The 20,282-nt window shown below is 37.8% G+C and overlaps 1 protein-coding gene and 1 long non-coding RNA gene across 14 annotated transcripts in view; one reads left to right on the top strand and one right to left on the bottom strand.

Moving 5' to 3' along the window:
* Positions 1-18,321, top strand: part of LOC110084614 (uncharacterized) — a 91,264-nt gene extending 72,943 nt beyond the window's left edge. The window contains exon 3 of the long non-coding RNA XR_013537099.1: positions 291-18,321. This is a non-coding gene — a long non-coding RNA (uncharacterized LOC110084614). The remainder of the gene's footprint in view (positions 1-290) is intronic.
* Positions 1-20,282, bottom strand: part of SYT1 (synaptotagmin 1) — a 375,109-nt gene that overhangs the window by 78,573 nt on the left and 276,254 nt on the right. For 7 of the 13 annotated variants that reach the window (XM_020804087.3, XM_078376948.1, XM_073000336.2 and 4 more), the window contains 2 exons: positions 10,564-10,686; positions 4,107-4,274 (listed from right to left, as the gene is read on the bottom strand). In XM_020804087.3, coding sequence (XP_020659746.3) covers positions 4,107-4,274; positions 10,564-10,686 — 291 coding nt within the window. The remainder of the gene's footprint in view (positions 1-4,106; positions 4,275-10,563; positions 10,687-20,282) is intronic. The other 6 variants (XM_078376951.1, XM_073000338.2, XM_078376953.1 and 3 more) reach the window with 1 other exon arrangement.

Genomic DNA, 20,282 nt, shown 5'->3' with positions numbered 1-20,282 from the left:
TTAATATGCAGAGGAGGTGATGCAGCTAATGCATCACTTTTGTAGTTGGCTCGTTGATGGGGGGTGGGCAGGGGAAAAACTTACTTCAAAATTATTTTGGATGTGGGTTGGATTCTTTCAATACACTCCTGTTCTCTTTCCTAAACATGAGCCATTCCAGATACTTATCCAAATTTTGCTCGTCATTATTAAGTTTCTCAAAGGGTGTAAATTACGATTAAGTGAAACAGGCATTTCAGTCTGCCTTTCACTGGTTCTGCATGATGTTTCACCTTTGTTTCTATTTAAAGGGTTGCTGGAAAATGTTTTGCATTGATAAGCAATCTACGGCATGGAGACAACGCACCCAGAAATTTGGAAGTGTCATGTTTCCTCTACTTGGACTATGTGCTTAACCTGCTTGTGCTGGTTCTGTGTTCGTGAACTGTATTGTTTAAAATGGATTATGGTTAAAAGAGTATGAATAAAATCAAACTGCACCTTAACTTTCACATTTAATGCCACGATAGAATTACTGATCAGCTCCTTATATTTATCCTGGTATGAATCAACAGCATAAACTGAACTGGCAATGATTAAGAAGTTGACACTTCTACTTCTCACTGTGCACCAAGTCACAATATGTTTTGTTACTAGGGGGAACCCTTAAGGAATTGCATCAACAACAAAGGGGCATGTTTTGCATTCAAACATTCATATGCTGATTTTTATGTATAGCTGCAAATTCAAATAGATAACTGTTACTGCCAATAGCAACAGTAATACATGTTTAACCAGGTTTGGCAATAGCAGAGCCAGCTGATAGGGCCACGAAATTATCATGATAACCGAACCGTAGCATCTGATTGCAGCGAAAGTGTGTTTTTAGCTGCACAGTCATCTGCCCTCACCTTGAGTGACTCAGCAGGATGCTAATGAAGCTCTTGCATGAGTTCCACACAAAGTGTATAATTAACTTGATAGGAACAGGAGTCTTGGGCTGCGTTTTCAATTTGACAACCTATGGCAGAAGCCCAGAAATCACAGAGAGTGCAGACACAAAGATCTTAAGCCTCAAGGGACATTCAAGAAATAACTATTTGGAGGTTCTCTCCAGAGTGAACACTTTATTCTGAATTCTTTCAGTTGCTAATGATGGAAAAAGATTCATATTCTTGAGGCATTCCAGTCAAGATCTGAACCCAGGGGTGAAATTCCTTTTAATATTTCAACTTTTAATATGGAAGATCAGAATGCACTAATTAAAAGAAATACATTCTTCTGAGAGTTGATATTCATGGAGCATTAAAAGGAATCTCTTTAAGAAAATGAGAAGGAAAGGAATTCTTGTTTGCCTCAAACTGCTTAGGAGATAGAGATGTATGTGGCCAAATAGGACTATCGGACGATCAATACATTCACGAATCATCATCATCATCATCATCATCATCATCATCATCATCATCATCATCATCATCATCATCATCATCATCCATAAAGGCAATTCTGATTTATGGTGATCCTCTTCAGGGTTTTTCAGGCAGAGAATACTCAGAAATACTTCACTATTCCCTTCTATGTTGGGGGTGTGTATGCCCTGGGACTGAACAGGTTGCCCAAGGCCACACAGGCTCTCTGTACTCTCAAGAGGCACAGTGGCGAATCGAACATCTAACCTCTGACTGTATCTAAACCACTGAGCTATACAGAAGACTAAAGAGGGACACTGAATGTCCATTACATTATGAACACAGTGAAAACTGGTTGGTGGAGGAATACTATTGGATATGTTTCACAGTGCACCCATCTTCCCCAGAACCCATTAACCAGGAAATGTTAACTGACAAATATTAATGGCTGCTTCTGCATCATAAAATCTGAATTTTCAAGATCTGTGGGTATGATCCAAAGCTCTACAGAGCCTTCATAAGCACAGGGATGCTCAGTTTCTCTGCAAATTGTTATAGCCCATAATGTTTTATACAGTTTTTTGGTTGAAATAAAAGAAATTGGCTCTTTGCAGTCATCACAACATCTGCATGGATGGGCATGTCTCCTCACTAGATACAATCCATCAACAATCTTCATATTTTCCATTAATTTAAATTAGTTTGGTATAAAAAGCACCATAACGTGAAGGACTTTGGTCATTATGCAGCAATGAGTAGGTGTACTTTTTTTTTTAAAAAAGCATAATCTGTCAGTTTTAGACACTGGAGCTGTGTCTTTCCTTTTCTGTACAATGCAGCTGAAAGTTAACATGTATTGCTCTGCTACATTCTAAATAAAGGAAAAACTCAGTAAAGAGCTTCTCCTTCCCCCTCCCTACATGAAAATAAAAGATTATTTTTACGAACATCTTCAAGAGAAAACAGCTTATGTCTGCAGTAGTGGCAGGGCCTCTAGGGATATCTTTCTTGTTGAGGGATTATATAGCCGGAATCACTTATTGTCCCTGCTTTCAAAGTGGAGCTGTCATTATAAGACTAAGTATATAGAGGGAAAGGCCTGTAGCGACTGAAGTGCAGTGAACATCTCAGACAAAAAAACTCCAAAGCATATTTGGCTATACTGCTGTTATATTGCTGAAAATTGGGCTCTGAATGTGGAGGAGGTGAACTCTGTGTCTTAAAATTTGAAACAACATAACAGGACACTCTAATGCATATCTTTGATTTGCTTGCCCCATAATGACTCACAAATCACTTCAGGACAGTGATGGAGAATGTGTAGCCCACCTGATCTTGCTGGAATGATTGCAACTCCCATCATCTGTAACCAGCAAACCCAACTATAAAGAATCATAGGAGGTGCAGTCTAAAAACATCTAAAGGAGGTCAAACTCTGCTTTAGGGTTGCAGAGGAAAGGATTGTGGAAAAGGAAGCACCGGCCTCCTTCTGCAGTTCCCATCTTTTCCCACCCTCCAAAAAACTCAGGATGCCTTGTTTCTGCTCTTCCCTTTTTTTTATTAAAGTACAGAGCTCTAAAAAGAGAGAGAAAAAGAAAAGAGGGTCCTTTCCAACTAAATGGGTAGATTCATATTTTTTGTAAACATTATGCTTTGCTTTCAAATATTTATGCAACTTGGTTGTTTCCCCAGCAATTTAAATGGCCTGCACCTAAAATATCTAGTTCAAAGCTGAACATGCATAGAAGAGCTCTCATTATCTCCTTCAAGGATTAGTGTAAATGTACAAGACCTGGAGTCATAAATGAGGAAATCCCTGGTTCAAATCTTGCTTCTCTAGGTAACCTTGGAGAGACACCTCCAGACGCCATCCCTTTCTCTGCATTATAGGGAATAATACCCTGTTTCCCCAAAAATAAGACCTAACCTGAAAATAAGTTCTAGTACGATTTTTCAGGATGCTTGTAAAATAAGCCTCACTTCAAAAATAAGCCCCACTTAAGTGAAAGCCCGCCCTCCACCATTGTGCAGCAACCAGAAGAAGATGACATGACTGTATTTGAATAAATGTAGATTGTCATACATGAAAAAAGGTGTTTTTTTGGAGCAAAATTTAACATAAGACCCTGTCTTATTTTCAGGGAAACATGGTACATGGGCTATCATAATTACAGATAAATTGTGTTTATGAAACGCTTAGAATATATGCTTTATTATATGCCTAATCATGCATTTGTTTAAGTGGGACAGAAAAAGAAAGTTTGGCATACTAAGTTCTTGGAAACAACTAAGATCTCCTTAACAGCTGTAACAAGTGAATGAGACTCACCGCCATTCCATCTTATTCAAGACTGATATATATAAACATCCAGAGAAGAAGTCAGTAAAGAGTGTGTGCCCTGCACTAGAATAGTCCATACCTCCTTAGCAAACAGGAATGACTTTACATGAAATCCACAGTGCCTTGTGCAACAGCTTTCAACAGAGTAAAGGTGAGATTCATAATGGATGCAAAAAATAGCGTTTGTTGAATTATTTTACTGGTAACCTTTATCCTTTAACACATTTTTTCCCTCTGAAATATCTCCAACTGAAAAATTCATTGTGCTATGGGTCACCAATTAACAAAGACAATGCAATTGTGCATCTGAACATGATATTAACCTTTAGTGTAGATAGTTAACAAAAAGGATACCACATAATTATCAGATATAATACCTTGAATGTAAACTGCTCATTGAAGACAGGATTAAGCGTCTTCCTGTGAACTTTTGTTTCATATTTCTTCTTCTTATCAGGAAGCAGAAAAACCTTCACGTAGGGATCAGACGTACCACCCATATCCAAAGCAGGCAGTTCGGCAGCTTGAATAATCCCTACCAGAAGCTAAGGAAGGAAGGAAGGAAAAAGGGATAGAAAAGACAGGAATAATCACCAGTCATTTAAAGAGTTTGCAAACATTGTTATTTCTCAATATTTCTATGCATATATCATAATCTTCAAAAAATCTTACAACTGCAAAGCTGGAAGGGATCTTAAGGATCATTGAGTCGAGCCCATTAAGGAGGTCCAGTGAGGAATCAAACTCCCAATCTTGCTCTGCAGCCAGATGCCTAACTCACTGAGCCATTTAGCAGTTCATATAAAAACATATGTAAATAAAAACGTAGTTATACACACACACACACACACACACATATTATTTGAGTCCATTTTATTAAAAGCTGGAGACATGTGAAAAAGTGGATTGAAAATGATGCAAGGTTCCAGAAAAAACACCAGCCCTAATTATAGCAGATAAAGATTTCAGTCCTTTTTAAACAGACAGGATGGACTTTAAGCTGTTGTTTACAGCTATATATGGATTTTTATATTTTCTTTTATGTTGTCACTATAATGCTCCTTAAATCTACAATATTCTTTTTTGGAAGGTATTTGCATATGGTTATATAATTCTAACTAAATGAGTACTAAAATTATGCACTCAAGCAGTCACTTCAGCAGTTTTACTAAGTATATCTTAGACATGTCTTGTCATTCATAATAATAGTTTTCTGTGCAAAAGAGAGCTAGATAGCTGTATCAAGAGAGACCATGAATTAATATTCTCTCAGAAAATTCCTCTCCAGAATTTTCTCCCACTAGCATTTAAAGCTAAGAAGAGCAGTTGGAATCACATTTTCCTCTCACTTCTCCACTATCCAATTCTGCTTCACAATTACAGAAAGGTAAAAAAATTGCAACTTTCACATATTGCACAGTAACAAATACAACTTTTCTACCACTTTTCAGTGAAACTATTACTCGTTTCTGTTGATTTAGCCACAGGTATGCTCAACAGGGATCCGTAAACAGCCATGGTTGTTGGCCAAGAGTATCAACATGAAGAATAACTTCATTGAATTTGGATGCGTTTCATCTCCCATTTCGAGATGTGCTCTTTTAAAAAAAACCTTAGGAATGGAGCTAGAAAGAAGGCCCAAGTTGAAGTTTTCTAGTATTGTCCAGATACTTCAGATCAATCAGGCTTGCATGTGCTGAATACGAAACACAGACATGTACATAATTTGAACAACATGAACAACTCAGTATAACAATGGCCGAAATTCTGCTAGCTATACTTGCTAGCATCACTAAATCAGCCTATAAGCAGTGGCAAACTGAGAGGAGATGTCAATGTAGGCATTTCCTGCTGTTTGTCAAGTCATGAGACTTGGTATAGAACAGCAAATGTGTACATTTGCTTCTTCTTAACTAATGGAAGTTTGTGTCTGAGATTTACTCATACAGTGTCATCCCAGCATAAAATGTAATAGGATTTCATACACAATAGTTTTGTAATGGCATAAGTAATGATGATTGATGTCACTAGAAATAATAAAAGGTGATTATGGAGTAATTGATTGTCATGGGTTTTTCATACAATATTTGTTTTATTGACCTTTCTTTCAATTAGGGGTATGACCAAACTTCTCCCAGCTATGTTCCTGTGGTTAGAATACAGGACAGTGCCTCCATACAGTGAGTACATGAACAAAGCAGATTTGCAACAGAAGAAACAAGTGAAAGTAGATTTCTCAGCTGTGTATTTGTCTAGACAGCTATTTGTTTCTGTTCAGTTCAGTTTGGTTTGAAAAGCAGACCTACTGCTTTGACAACCTGAAATGAAAATTAATTTTGTGGTTAAGCAAGTGTTATCCTGGGAGCCGTTTTCATTATGGGGCTTTCTAGGCTTAATTTAAATGAATGAATAATGTGGCATTTGTGTCCACTAAGCATTTTTAGCTTTTTACAAGAGCGCCTCTCTTAACCACTTAGAATAATTCTAAGGGAAGTCAGGACTGGCAGAAGCTGGCCAGCCCAGATAAAGAGTAAGACTGCTTCTGATTGGTCCTTTTAAGTGTAGGAAAGGCTCACTTTCATTCCTACCAAAATGGGCTGAATGGGCAAATATCTCTCAGCTGGCTAAGTACTGGGAAAGGCATTCATTCCTGACATTCAGTCACTTTTATTTTTCACATAGGAAACCCGAGTGCAACAATGAGTTGATCATTGTAGACTGGGAACAAATGTAAGCCGCCTAGAGTGGTCTTAACCGACTAGATAGGCGGGACATAAATCAAATAAATAAATAAATAAACAAACAAATAAATAAATAAGAAACCACCGAGTCAGGAATCGATCCAGTAGCTCGGTATTGTGGAACCCCTATGATGTACTTCTATGGGAGTACCCTAATTCTATCATCCTCAGGCATGCTGGCTGGGGCTGATGAAAGCTGCATCTAACAGATAATGGACAATAGTGGAAGGCTGGCCTTACAGTTACCAGCAACTATTTTGAGGGTTTCAAGACCAAACGTAACAACTCATCATTAGAGCTGATCATTAACTTTATAAAATATATATTTTTATAGAACTCATCATTATCTTAGGGTTTTGGACACTTTATCCAGACAGACCTTTGTGTCCCAGAAATCAGATCCACTATGTAACAAAAGTGTGTTTGGCTTCCGAAGCCCAATCACATAACAAAGCAAAATAAAGGAGATGAGGAGCCTTATGCTATGACAATCCGACACTTCCTACAGTTAAGGATCTCCTTACAACAACACTATATTTATATATAGTAGGACCACTGTATCCACAGGATCAGTATCCATAGTTTTACTTATCTGCTGCTGGAAAATATTAAATACCCCCCTCCGAAATGCATGTTTCCAACCAGACCTGGCCACTAGAGGGAACCAGAGGCTATGCTATATATAGCATCTCTATATACATGCTTTTCTGCATTTGCAGAAGGGGCACGTTTAGAATCAATCCCCCACAGATAACATGGTCCTACTGTACAATTAAATATCTAAACCAGAATCATTCCCAGACCTACATGGGGATGCTAGAGATTCCATTTAGAAACTTTTGCATGTGAATCATGTACTGTACTTTGTCTCTGAGATACCACTGATATTACTGTAACAGCATCTTGAACCTAGTGCTACATTATAACTAGCAGGACAATTATGCTAGCAGAACATTAGTAATGTAAAAGGGAAGAAGTAAGCAGAAGTAAGCAGAACATAGGTATAGTGGCAGGAGGCTGAATGTAGGGTCAATCACGATATCCTGTTTTCTACTGTGATAATCTTTCGTACCAATGAGCTTGTTCCCCCCTGCAGTTTCATCACTCTCCATGGCTGTGTTCACGTCCACTGGGCCATGAATCTTGCTGGGTGATATCAAAATGGAATAGTACACCCTGTGTAACCCAGCCAGTTTTTTCATTCACAATAATTTATTCTCCTTTGAAATTAGTTTCAGATGAAATTCTTCCATCAAAATGAAGTAGATTGGTTGAAAATTTTGGTATAGCTAATTGTGATTGGCTGCGATTTTCTCTGCACTGATAGGACACATTCATCAGGTGACAGTTTCATGTTGGATGAATAGCAGGGCCACTATGCTGTCAGGGCTATCACGCCTAGGCCTGATTCAGGAAACAGAGAGGGGTTTCCTTAAACAGAATATTTTGTGCATCATGAAACCCAATCTGAAGGAGCAACAAAGTCTCAAGGTGTGAAAAATGTTCTCCAAAGGAGCTAATGTGTTTGGAGATGCTTAAGGACAACAAATTAAGAGTGCCGACCAGGATCTCTGATGAACAACTTCCAAAACCAACTAAGTGGCAATTTGCCATTTCTTTTGGTTTGGGTGGTATGAAAGGGCAAGCCAATGTTCACTGCTTAATTTGTTACGTTATTATTTTTAATAACTGGGATGCTTAAAGGTGCTTTCTGGATTACCTGTCTCATATGCCAAAAACAACTTAACAGCATTTAGGTAGTACATTCCCCGACCTGAGGCAGAGTGGAGACCATGATTTGCTGTTCGTTTCATGGAGCAAACCATCTTGGGTCACCCCATGTGTTTCTACCCACACCAGCCTCAGCCCTGGCCCTGTTTTTCCCTGTCTGTGACTTTTAGCTAACAAAACAGGAATGCAATTGTGCTGCCTTATCCACCCGAAGGGAATTTTAAAAACTCAGTAGGGAGACAGAACATCTGAGCTATGGTAGAAAGATATGAATAAAAAATAAATGCTATGTAGCACTTTAATTAATTAAACATAGATGACCAAAGATTTAACAGCAAAAGAAAGCATTTAAGAAAATAAAGTTGCTAAGGCAGCACAGCACTCCCCCCCCCCCCAATAAAATCCATGGCCATTTTTGTTCATCTTCTGAGGAAGGCTGAGTCTATTTCCCACAAAAGATTTACTCCTTTTTTCTCCTCTGCCCCTTAATATTCTCTGCTTTTGAAGATTTAAATGCTCCCCTCTGATTTCAAGATATCCTCATGGTATAAAGAGGTCCACTATGCCTAAAAACCAGAACACTTTCAAACATGTCTTTGCTTTTGGAACTGGAGGGGGGCACCTTTTGACCTTCGGCTTGAGCATTCTTTTATATGTTCTTTCAAAGTAGGACAGAAGTAGGAGTTCAAAAGATTTGTACAATATGGAGTACAATCTTATTGTTTAAGATGAAAGTCTGAGAATATGTAGGTAGCATCTCTTAGGGAGTTCTTAAGACAGTACAAGATCTGATTGGGTACCTCTCTGATGTTTATTCAGTCACCACTGGTTTTAAATTAGTCATCTTAAGTCAAAAGCTACAAAGGCTAACAGCAGCATGAGTCAGCTGTGTTAGAAATCAGATGCAGTCGTGACAAATCAGAATGCAGCTAAAGAGAAACCAAAAAGTGGCCACCTCTCCACATAATGTTTTTTTTTACACTGAAATCCTATGCACGTCTGTATAGTAAGGGCCGCTGAGTTCATAAGACATACTCTTGGGAAACTGAGTACAGGATTGCAAACTTAAAGTATACGGCACACTACTGTAATTTTATGTCTATAAGATGCTACTTTTTCCTAAAATCATTACCCTAAAAATTGAAGGTTGTCTTTTACACAGAAGTAAGCTGAGATAGCTGAGGACAGGGGAAAAAAAGACAGCACATGCCTTGCCTCTATAAACAGGTTCCTTCAGCCAGGAGCCTTATGGAACTGGTGTCAGCTGATCCTGAACAAACCAATTGGAACACACCTCCTTGGAGGTGGAGCCTGTAGGCTCAAGATTCAACAAAAAGTCCGACATTCTGAGCTCAGAGGCGGAATTCTCAAAGCTAAGTTTTCTTAATTTTGGGATTAGAAAATGGAGGTGTGTTATAAATGGAAAAATAATATATTAACCATTTACAATTATTAGTGAAGAGTAGATCACACTCTTTCTTGACGGTTTGTTTGACACTCTGAATTTTTGTTTAGACCACTGCATAATAATGGGAACCTGGTCTAGTTTTTAGTACTATTTCACAAACCTCATCCCTAGTCTTATCCTGTGTTTGACTACATACACATACAATATCACTGGACTAGCATGACTACCCTTCTGATATTAAATATTTGCAGCTCATGGGAAATGATGCCTGGACCCTAAATGCCAATGATTTAGGAGTCACCAGCATATCTAAACATTTGTGACTAATTGTTACCATAACATAAGCAGGGCTCATCAACACAGGCTCTTGACTCTGGTACTGATATGTCATATGCAGTCTGTGGCTCAGAAAAAACTGAAATGCTGCTTGACATTCCCTTTTTCTCTCTCTTACATACATACACTATTGTTTTTGAGCTCTCAATTTTGTCTATGCTACACATAACATATTAACAAGCACAATTTCTTGTCCCACTTCCTTCCAAAAAACATTACTCACAAAGCAATCTAGAGTTTATTGTTACGTAATGAGTGTCTTTCCAGGGCTTGCAAACTTTATAGAATTTATAGGTTTAGATCCTCTCTTATAATTTTGGCTCCTTCTTACAATTCCACATGAAATAATGTAACTTTCATAGTGGGGTGTGATGTTTTTCAGAACTCTTCAAATTAGAAGGTAAGTTTTTAAAGCCTAATGAACTTTCTGTAACATTTCTGCAGTTTTTATTTAAAAATGCAAGTTTTTAATTAGCCATAGTCACTGACAGAACTAGTTTCAAAAGATCAAACTGAATGTGTGTGTCTGTGCATTTGCTTGCAAATATGCATATAAATACATGTATACAAATAATACTGTCACTCAAAGAATCTTCTCTGATCATACTTGTTTCACACCTGATTATTTTGAAAGTCATAATCCAAAGAATACTGGATTTTTCCTAATTTCTCTTCTTCTTTAACTTCTTCCTTCTCTTCTCCATCAGTCAATCCAGTTTCAGCATCATCATCCTTAAGTGCCTGCAAAGAATCGGGGCAAAAACAAGAATAATGACTATAACTGCCTTTCAAACAAAGGCCTGAAAAAGCAGGTACTCGTGCTCAATCCTATAGTGAAGCCAGTAAAAGCAAGCATGATGGCACAAATTCATATATGTTGTTGACATATATATTTAAAATATTTGGGTTGCACAAGAGAAATATCATAATCAGCAAGCAGCAAGGAAGCAATGAAAGAAGGAAAAGGCACCTCTTGGGGTATTGCAAGCAACAATTGTTTCAAAGCCTGAAACACACAGAGAATGTCAACTTCATACTTATTTTAAAAATCCGATTGAATCAAATTATCTTGTCCAGGGACAAGTGTGGAAAAACATGCTATTAAATAGGCAAGATTGCAGTCATTCAATTTAAAACAGTTGTGCATGCTGTGAATTATATTTGCACCAAAGCAAAGTGTTTCTGCAGGATTACTGCTATTTTAAATCCAGTTGTTGTATGCGACTTCTTCAGAAAATGAGATGCCAAACATTTTTAATGTTTTGTTTTCACTTCTGATGAATATGGAAGCAAATATATTGGTATGTTATTAGCAAATGCACGTTTGCAGAAAACAACACCCTTCTCATTCTCTTTTTCTTTTCAGTTCTTCTCAGTTTAAAGCCAGGCTGAACCAAATTGATTTAAAGACACATAAGATATTTTAGTGCCATTCTAGATGAATAATGCTTGCAAATTTGACTCTTAGATAAAACAGCAGTCATTTTCAAAAGGCTCAGACAGCTGTTACCAATGGAGCTTTTTTTTTTTTAAAGGAAAGAATAAACAACATCCTAGAAACATTAATTTCCACAGCATTAGAAAGCTCAAATTTGTACTGGATACGATTTCCTATTTTAATCATTGACAGAGCATGTCTAGCATTTCTACTCTCAAGTGACTTCCTCACAAGTAAAATCACGGGCCATGGCTCAGACTCAATTAAGAGTATAACCCCAAACATACTTGCATAGGAGTAAATACCATTGGTTGTTCTGGGTTTTTCGGGCTCTTTGGCCGTGTTCTGAAGGTTGTTCTTCCTGACGTTTCACCAGTCTCTGTGGCCGGCATCTTCAGAGGTCCTCTGAAGATGCCGGCCACAGAGACTGGCGAAACGTCAGGAAGAACAACCTTCAGAACACGGCCAAAGAGCCCGAAAAACCCAGAACAACCATTAAATCCCAGCCGTGAAAGCCTTCGCGAATATAAATACCACTGGACTTGTGTTTCTGGTAAACCCATAAAAGACTTGGCTGTCATGCTGCTTTGAACAAAAGCAATGGGACTATAGTTTCAAGGGAAACTTTTTATTTGGAATAAAGTTTAAATATGTTCCATTACATACCTTTTCATTCAAGGATTTTTTTAAAAAAAAGGGGGACTGGGAAAAGAAATTGGTTCCTAAATTGTGTGATATTACAATAATATAGAAGATACCACTTGTTTGCTCAATATAAAAATAAATTTCAGTGCAGGCGAATAAAGGGGCAAGGTGATTCATTTCTTTCTAAATTTAATTTCAAAACTGGCTCCCTGGACAAATGTATATCCTTTTTAGATGATCAGTTTCAAACTTCCAAAATGTATGCATTTGTCAATTGGCACTGATAGCAACTCAGGCAAAGGTGTATATATTATCCTATTCCTATAAAAAATAAATGAGACTGCAGCTCAGGATGGTTTCCTAGATAATAGGATTAAGAGGCTTATATTATGCAGGCCCCACTTTCTTAATAAATTACATACAGGAAAAAAATTGATTATTTAATATTGTCAGCTTTAAAAATGTGATCTCACCAAATTGTTTATTACTTCACAAGTTAGATTGCTGGCTTCCATGATTGTGTCTGTAGCTTATGAAGTAGAACGGATTATTCATTTATTCATAGTTTCAAATAAAACTTTTTAAATGTTACATCCGTTACAGGAAAATGCTTCCAGAGCTACATCATGGATTACAAGTACTGAATAACATGTTATGATTAGATGTGATGAGATTAAAGAACTGCTAGTATAGGTCAACACATGGTGTTGAATGTAAGAAATTGAAAATTATCAGTATCGATGATGTGAACAAAAACACACATACACACACAAATATGTATAGGCCCTACAGTATATCATAGCAGATGCATCATGCATAAGGCAGAGGTTTCTGTGTGATGGTGCCCTAACACTGGAATCTCATCCTATAGGATATCATCCCCTTTCCTGACTTTATTATTTATTAATTAAATAACAATTTTTTTTGATTGATTGACATTCTGGCAAAAAGCTAAGACTCAACAGGGATAAGTAACCCACTCCTTTTTGGCACTGTGCTAGGGTTAAAGTTTTTTTTTGGCATGATTCGGAACTGCCTTGAAAAGGGTGGATGCATCTAAGTCTTATGTCTCAGCTGTGACCACTCTGCTTTGGGTGACCCATGCTAGAGGTCCAGGCTTCCTGACGGCATTGCTCTCAGCTTCAATGACACATTCAAGCCCTTTCTCCATGTAAGGTGTGCACCCAAGAAGAGGTATTATGATACATTGAGATAACCTTATATATCTCTGGTCTAAGTTTTCTTGCACCAAAAAACAAACAGGGAACAACTTTCACATCACCATGATAGAACTGTGTTGCTATTACACTTGTACCACAGGCATTTATGAAACAGCCAGGCAGAGAGCAAACACCTTTCCTTTTGGCAGGTAAGAGGGGCCAAAAGTGAAGCGTAAACAGCAGCAAGTACCTATGCCCAGATCTAATCAAGAAGTTCAGCAAGTCAGAAAATTTTAGCCTGACATAATGTAAATGGATATAACATTACATCTCCCTCTCCTCTAACAAATTGTGACTTAATAAAAGACAGAGACCACGGCTGCAATGATTCTTCATGAAATGAGGCTACATTTTTGATAATTTTTCAGTGCCAGTGTTCATCCCTGATATGATTAAGTCAACTCTTTTCCCAAAGGCTGAGCTTAAGCAATGAATTTGCTGTAGCAAAACATTAAATTCAGAGTCATTAAATCAGAACCTATTAGATGCCTCTAGAGCTAAATGCGCCCCTGTTACTCTTCTTTAAAAAAATAGCAGCAGAAGATTATAGGAGCGACAGAAGGATTGCTGTGGACTGATAAACTACAGCTGCAAAAGTCGTGATAGGAAGATACTACAGAAATAATGGACCAAATACCGTACTGTCTGAGTCATACCAATGTAATTTCTAATATTAGTTCAGCACAAGCTGGGGGTGCAAGAGCAGCTAAAAGTGCAAAGGTCATGAGATACAGAACAGACAGTATCTGAAGGAGATTGTGATTTTTTTAAAAAGCTAATAGGAATCCTTGTCTTTTTCTTTAGCTGCTTAGCTGACTTTGATATGAAAGCAAGAGGAAACCCCAAAGCAGTGCATTATTTTCTATGCGTATCAAAATTTGAGCTTTCTAATACCTCCAGGCTTAATATATGTTTGTTATGGATAAAATGAAAGGGAAGTAAACCCCAAACCTTTAATCCTGCAAAAGAAAGAAATCAATTTAGTTCAGCCTCCTGATGTGTGTCAAAGCTATGTATAAATCCCAGGAGCCACAACTGTCAGGAGACAAAATGTATCAGAGCTTTTCAACGAGGTGTGTCCAAAGAGCAAAATAAACCTACCGCAAGTGACAATCCAGAATAGTCATGAGACACAACATAGACAAGGAGGACATAGAAGGAAGAAATAAAAATTAAAACATCCACACACAAACATTAGTAAAACCATGGAGAAATGACCATTTACATATGTCGTACCCTTTCTACTGAAGCCCTTTATACAATCAAGGCTGCTATCCTATCTGCACTTACCTGGGAGTAAGTTCCATGGAACTCAATTGGGCTTACTTCTGGGTAAGTATATGTAGGATTCTATCATAAATTTTGAGGGGGCAATTCTCCCATCAGAAAGCAAAACCCCTGCCTAAGTGCATGAAGGTTTAGCTGCAATACTATGCATCCTATGTAAGCTATGATCCTATGCTTGCTTATCTGGAACACAGATGAATTTACTTGCAAGTAAATATTTATAGGACTCCAATGCTATGGTGTCATTCTATATGAAGGTATTGTTGTGTAGAAGAGAGAATTTAAAGAGCCACATCTTGTCTAAATGACTGAACTAAGGCTACTCTGGAAATATGATTGGGAGACAAGGATCACTGGAAATGACAATAATGCTAGGAAAAATAGCAGGCAGTAGGAAAACAAAAAGGCCAAACATAAGGTGAACTGACTCTACTGTATAAAGGAACCTATAGTCTTTAGTTTACAAGACCTGAGCAGGGCTGTTAATAACAGAAACTTCTGGAGGTGTTGAATTTGTAGGATTGCTATGCATGCTGTAAAGGCAGAGACAATTTTATAGCACATAAAATAACAAGAACAGCTACATGACAAGTTATATTTGCTGAAATCACTCTTATTCAGGTGTTAAACTGGAATTGTTCGGAAGGCTAAGTGGGTGATGGGCAGGGGCTTGTAAATTAAATCCCTGCCCTCACATCCCCATTCCAGTCAGAGGACTCTCAGACCTTCCCAATGATTAGCGTGCAGGTCTGAAGGAGAGCCCATGCATGCATTCAGCTGAAATGACTTACAATATCCCAGTGATTGGGATCCTTGTCTTATTCGGGAGCCCAGTCATGGAAGCATTCAAAGCATGTTCAGCCTAAGGTGCTTAAGGCTCTTCTGAAAGGTTTTGTTTATTTCCAGGTAAGTGGGGACCATGATCCCACCACCCATTTATCCCTTTATGGTTTCAGTCATAATGCATGAATTGGGCTAAATTATTTTCTATTCATCCATTATAGCTGCAGGGTTGCCTGCTTTTCCATCTGACTACAGAGAAACAAGCCTTCCTGAGCACCTGTTACATAACACACCTTCTATTTAGGATCTAATACCTCTCACTTTGAATGGTTAAAACCTTCTGGGATTTAATCAAAGGCACACCATTACCTTTATCAAAAAACATGGTAGACAATATAGAGTCCATATAGCTCATCTACCAATTGGCAGTAATGTGATTTTGGGACACACACTTCTAAATAATGGGGCCATCAATTTATGTCTCTTTAGGCACAACACTAAAAAGGTTAGGTTAGAAAACCAACAAAATCATGATACAGATGGTCAGGGTGGGTTCTTATGAACCTCAAGCTTGTGCAATTCCCCTGTTTCTTTCACAGAAGTAGGAGGTTAACAGTTCTTTAGAACAAACCATAACTCTGTTATATATGAACAAGGGAAGTATGATTTCATTTATTCTCATGAAAGTTGGTCTAATAAATTACTCAAACATGGTTTTATGTCCTGGTTTGTTAACTTACTTTCCCTTGATTTTCTATGTAATATGGAACTGTGATTTGTCCTAAAGCATCAGTGGAAGCCTCCACTCGTATCTGAAAACTAAGGAGATGAAGGAATGCATGAGCCAGATGCTAACTAACTAAGAGTGCTGTCTGAAATCGACTGATCTGAATACTTGCTATTATTTAACCAGATACAGTGGGGTCTTGACTTAAGAACGGCTCGAGTTAAGAACATTTTGACTTAAGAACCACTCTCATAGGAAAATATTGACTTGACTTAAGTACTTAGATTTGAGTTAAGAACTAAAAAAAACCACGTGGGAGGCAGGGAAAGTGCAAAATTTGAACTTTCAGTTAACTGTTGGCCAGTGAAAAGGGTGCCTGTCTGCTTCCTCACTCCTCCCAGCGTTTAGAGAGTGGATTGGGAGACTGTCTTCGGACTGCCTGGTACTGTACTGCCTGGACTGTATTTTCCCTGCCTTCCCTGAACCCTTCTTGACCTAAGAAAAAAAGAAACAAAATATCCCCCTCTAGTGGTCGAAGGTGGAATAGCAGCTTCCCATTAGTTTCTATGGACGGAAAAGAGCAGATACGGATCAAATGGTTTTCAATGCATTCCTATGGGAAATGCAGATTTGACTTGAGAACTTTTTGACTTGAGAACCGCCTTCCAATACGGATTAAGTTCTCAAGTCAAGCCCCCACTGTATGTGTGGACACATCTCACTGTAATTTATGGAAGTTTTATATGTAAGAACTGACTGGTGAATTATGCCCTTTTTGTGACTGAAGGTTCTTTTAAGGAGAAAGGCAGGATAAAATATTTTAAACAAATAAACAGTTCTGTGAATATATTTTAAAAAAGGTACAGACATGTCAGATAAGTCCAAATACTATAAAATCCATGTAAATTCTGCATTCCAAATGGTACAGCTTATCTACATGGACCGTTTTTAAAGGGTTCTTCAAATTAGGGATGGTCTCTATTGTGTAAAATAATTGAAAGCATTTTTCTGTGTCCTCTCAGGTTTTCTTATCTCTTGCAAGGAATAAGGAATTAGCAACAATCTTGAGACTTGTAAATTGATTGGAAAAGAGGCTTCTATTCAATTCTGCATGAATACTAAAGCGTGCTGTTGTATTTGAAAATATTTACAATGCTAATACGAATTTTGGGTCATTTATCCAGGTCAGAACAAATATAATGAAGAACACATAATTTCTAATAGAATTACAAGAAAAATATTGCATCATAATACAGAACAAACTTCACAAAATATATCCACAAAATACACTACACAAAATTTGTCCTATAAAGAAATGATAGATTGTTATCATTAGTATCATGAGTGACAAAGTGACTTTTGTGTATGTCTCACAGAAAAGCAGGTTCCAAATTATTTTTATTTGTACCGGGAAAAAAATTAATTTCAGTTACCATAATCAACTCAGTAATTAAGAAGGAAAAACTCACAATTAGTAGGTCTATAGAAGACAAACCTTTTGCTGGTGGAACTGAGATACTGTATCTGCTAAATCATTCTTTTAAAAAGGATTCTTATTGTTTGTCTAATGCATTCAATGCTGTTCAGACAGTTTTGTAGTTATCCTTTGAAATGCAAACATGGCAACAAAACTGTTAGGCCAGCATGGAGGAATTACATGTCACAAAAGATCTGGAACTGCCAGAATCTCATGTACCTGTCTTCCCTCTTCCAGGTAATATTTCATTTAATACAGTGTGTGAGATTTGTAAATTCTGCTTTGCTTTACTGACTGATATAACCGAGGTCAGGAAAACATACAATTCAGCTAAATAGTGCATTATGTTAGGCAATACTGAAAGAGGGGAAAACGAAACACGAAGCAGTAGCCATCCTTTATCTTCCGGAACATGCCAGGGTTGCGTTCCTACATTGGCTAAACTGGCACAGCACACTTAATACATAATTAGCACATTGTAGAGACATAGGCAGATTCCAGTTTAGACTGAGGGGGGCAGGAATCAGAATGATTGTTATTGATACATATAAAAAACACATGCCTAAGATTTAGTTTTACTATTACTTTAGTAAGATTTTACTAATCAAGGCAAACTTGTTTCTTTGTAGAACAGTTAGTATTTTAAAATATAAAACACATGCAATGCTACCTGACAGAGAGCTGCATCTTTAAGCCATCCTGCTTTTTATTATCCATATCAAGGGGGAATGAGGTCTGAGGGCCTAGGAATCAAATTCAAGCCCTGAGATCCCAACAGGCCCAGAAATAGCCTTAAAAATAACATTTTTTAAAAAATCAACCAGGAAAACCCCAGACTGGGACTTCTGTTTATCCATGGGAGTCATGGCAGAGCCTTGGAGAAACCCATGCCCACAAGGCCCATGACCAGAAAACTGTTCCACCTAGGGCCTTTGGGGGGGTTATATAGGCTACTTTTGACGTTTTTTAAAAAATGATCTTTTCTCTTTGGAGGCCTCTGGAGTAGTCCTAAAACTGCAAAACACTGAACAGAAGTGGCTCTCCAGAATTTTGCGTGGAGGTTATTCCCAGCCCTACTTCAAGCTGCATGTGACCGACCCTGGGGACTTTTTCCCCTTGCCATCGATGTGCTCTGTTACTGACTATACTATCCCTAATATCTGAAACAAGATGAATCAGGCTGGTTCTGCCTCTAAGAAGAGACAGACACAGTTGCCTTGGGCACCTAATCTTCAGTGTCACAAGAGAGAAACAAATGATTTAATTTATTATTATTTTTACTGCCAGAGAGTATTGCCTGTGCAATTTTCTTCCACAGCTGCCAAAATAACCTGATTAGATTGTAAACTTATGCTGAAGGATGGGGACCTGCTGTTTTGTCTCAGGCAGTAAAATGTCTTAGGCTGATCCTGAGATACATAATTTCCTTCCTCAGACATCCAAGTGATTTTACTCCTCAGTCCTACCACTGAGCTAACCAATAAAATAATAAACTGCTCACATATCTGCCAATGTAGTTTTATTCTCTGCAGGAATAAAAAGGAACCTGCAGAATACTGTGAACTGGGCCCTGTGACTTCTGGATATACTGCAACAGAAAAAAACGGCCTTAAGCTTCCCCTTACTAGGGAAATGCATCACTACTCCTGTAGATACTGTCTGAACCCAGGAATTTAAGCCCTACTGAAAACAGGTCAGTACAACAGCATTGTGAAACTGTTTAAAGTCAGCCCTCAGCTAAAACTGTGTTGTCACCTTTAATCTTTCTTTTTCTCCCACACTGTACTGCTCTCAATACATCATGCTGGCTAATTCTTCTCTCTTTATTTTCTGTTCCTTAGTTATTTTGCCTCCCCAGTGCCATAACTTGCCTGCACAGTACGCTCTGGTCAACTTTGTATGAACATTTCTATTTGCAGAGAGCGATTTAGCAGACCCCGTCCACTTCTGTTTGCCAATTGAAAAATAAGAGCTTTCATTGCTTTAGTTTTCTTGATTATAGCCAAAATATAAAGGGACACAGAAAACTACAGATATTTTGGAGGTGACTACTACCGCTTTTGAGCAAACCTTCCCTGCAGTGCATTCACTGTGAATAGCATGCCTTCTGTAATAAGGAAGATCATAAATGAGCTACTTGAGGGACTACCTTGGCAGACTTTATCAGTGACCTGAGAAGGTTAATTGTGGGCAGCTGTTTTAATCATTTTTAGAAAATGCAGTATTAAAGGAATGTTGGTGTTCCTATAATTTTTTTTCATGTATCAGATAATGTATATATTCAAATTCAATATAAAGAGAGAAATGTTCACAAATTAGAACAGATTTGAGGCAGTGCAAGGTATACCATTTGCAATAGATTAAAAAAAATAGATTAATGCCTAAATCCAAGTGCGAGAACAAACTGCAATACACCCATTAAATCAATTGCTGAATATTATCCACACTTCTGTAAAATTCATCATCAATTTGATGGATGTATTTGGATCACGGCCTAAGTCTCCTGCTCAGAAAGTGGTACTCTTTAATTGGTTAGCCAGAATCCTATTGGTTATTTACATCAATGTAAAGTGCAATGGTACAAATCACAGCCATGAATTGAGTTACAGCTTGCATTCTTCATCATGTGTCAGTGATTTGTGAAGACCACTGGAGATTTGAGCAATTTACATCATTACACTTGTGCTGAGGTAAATAACTAATAGGATTCTGGCCCATGTCTATTGGTATGCTAAAGTTAAATCAGTGGTAAGGAAATAT

The sequence above is a fragment of the Pogona vitticeps genome, chromosome 5 (assembly GCF_051106095.1).
Source record: "Pogona vitticeps strain Pit_001003342236 chromosome 5, PviZW2.1, whole genome shotgun sequence".
In the NCBI taxonomy this organism is placed as follows: domain Eukaryota; kingdom Metazoa; phylum Chordata; class Lepidosauria; order Squamata; family Agamidae; genus Pogona; species Pogona vitticeps.
Note: the sequence above shows the minus strand (reverse complement) of the source record. Positions and strands in the feature narration are given on the sequence as shown.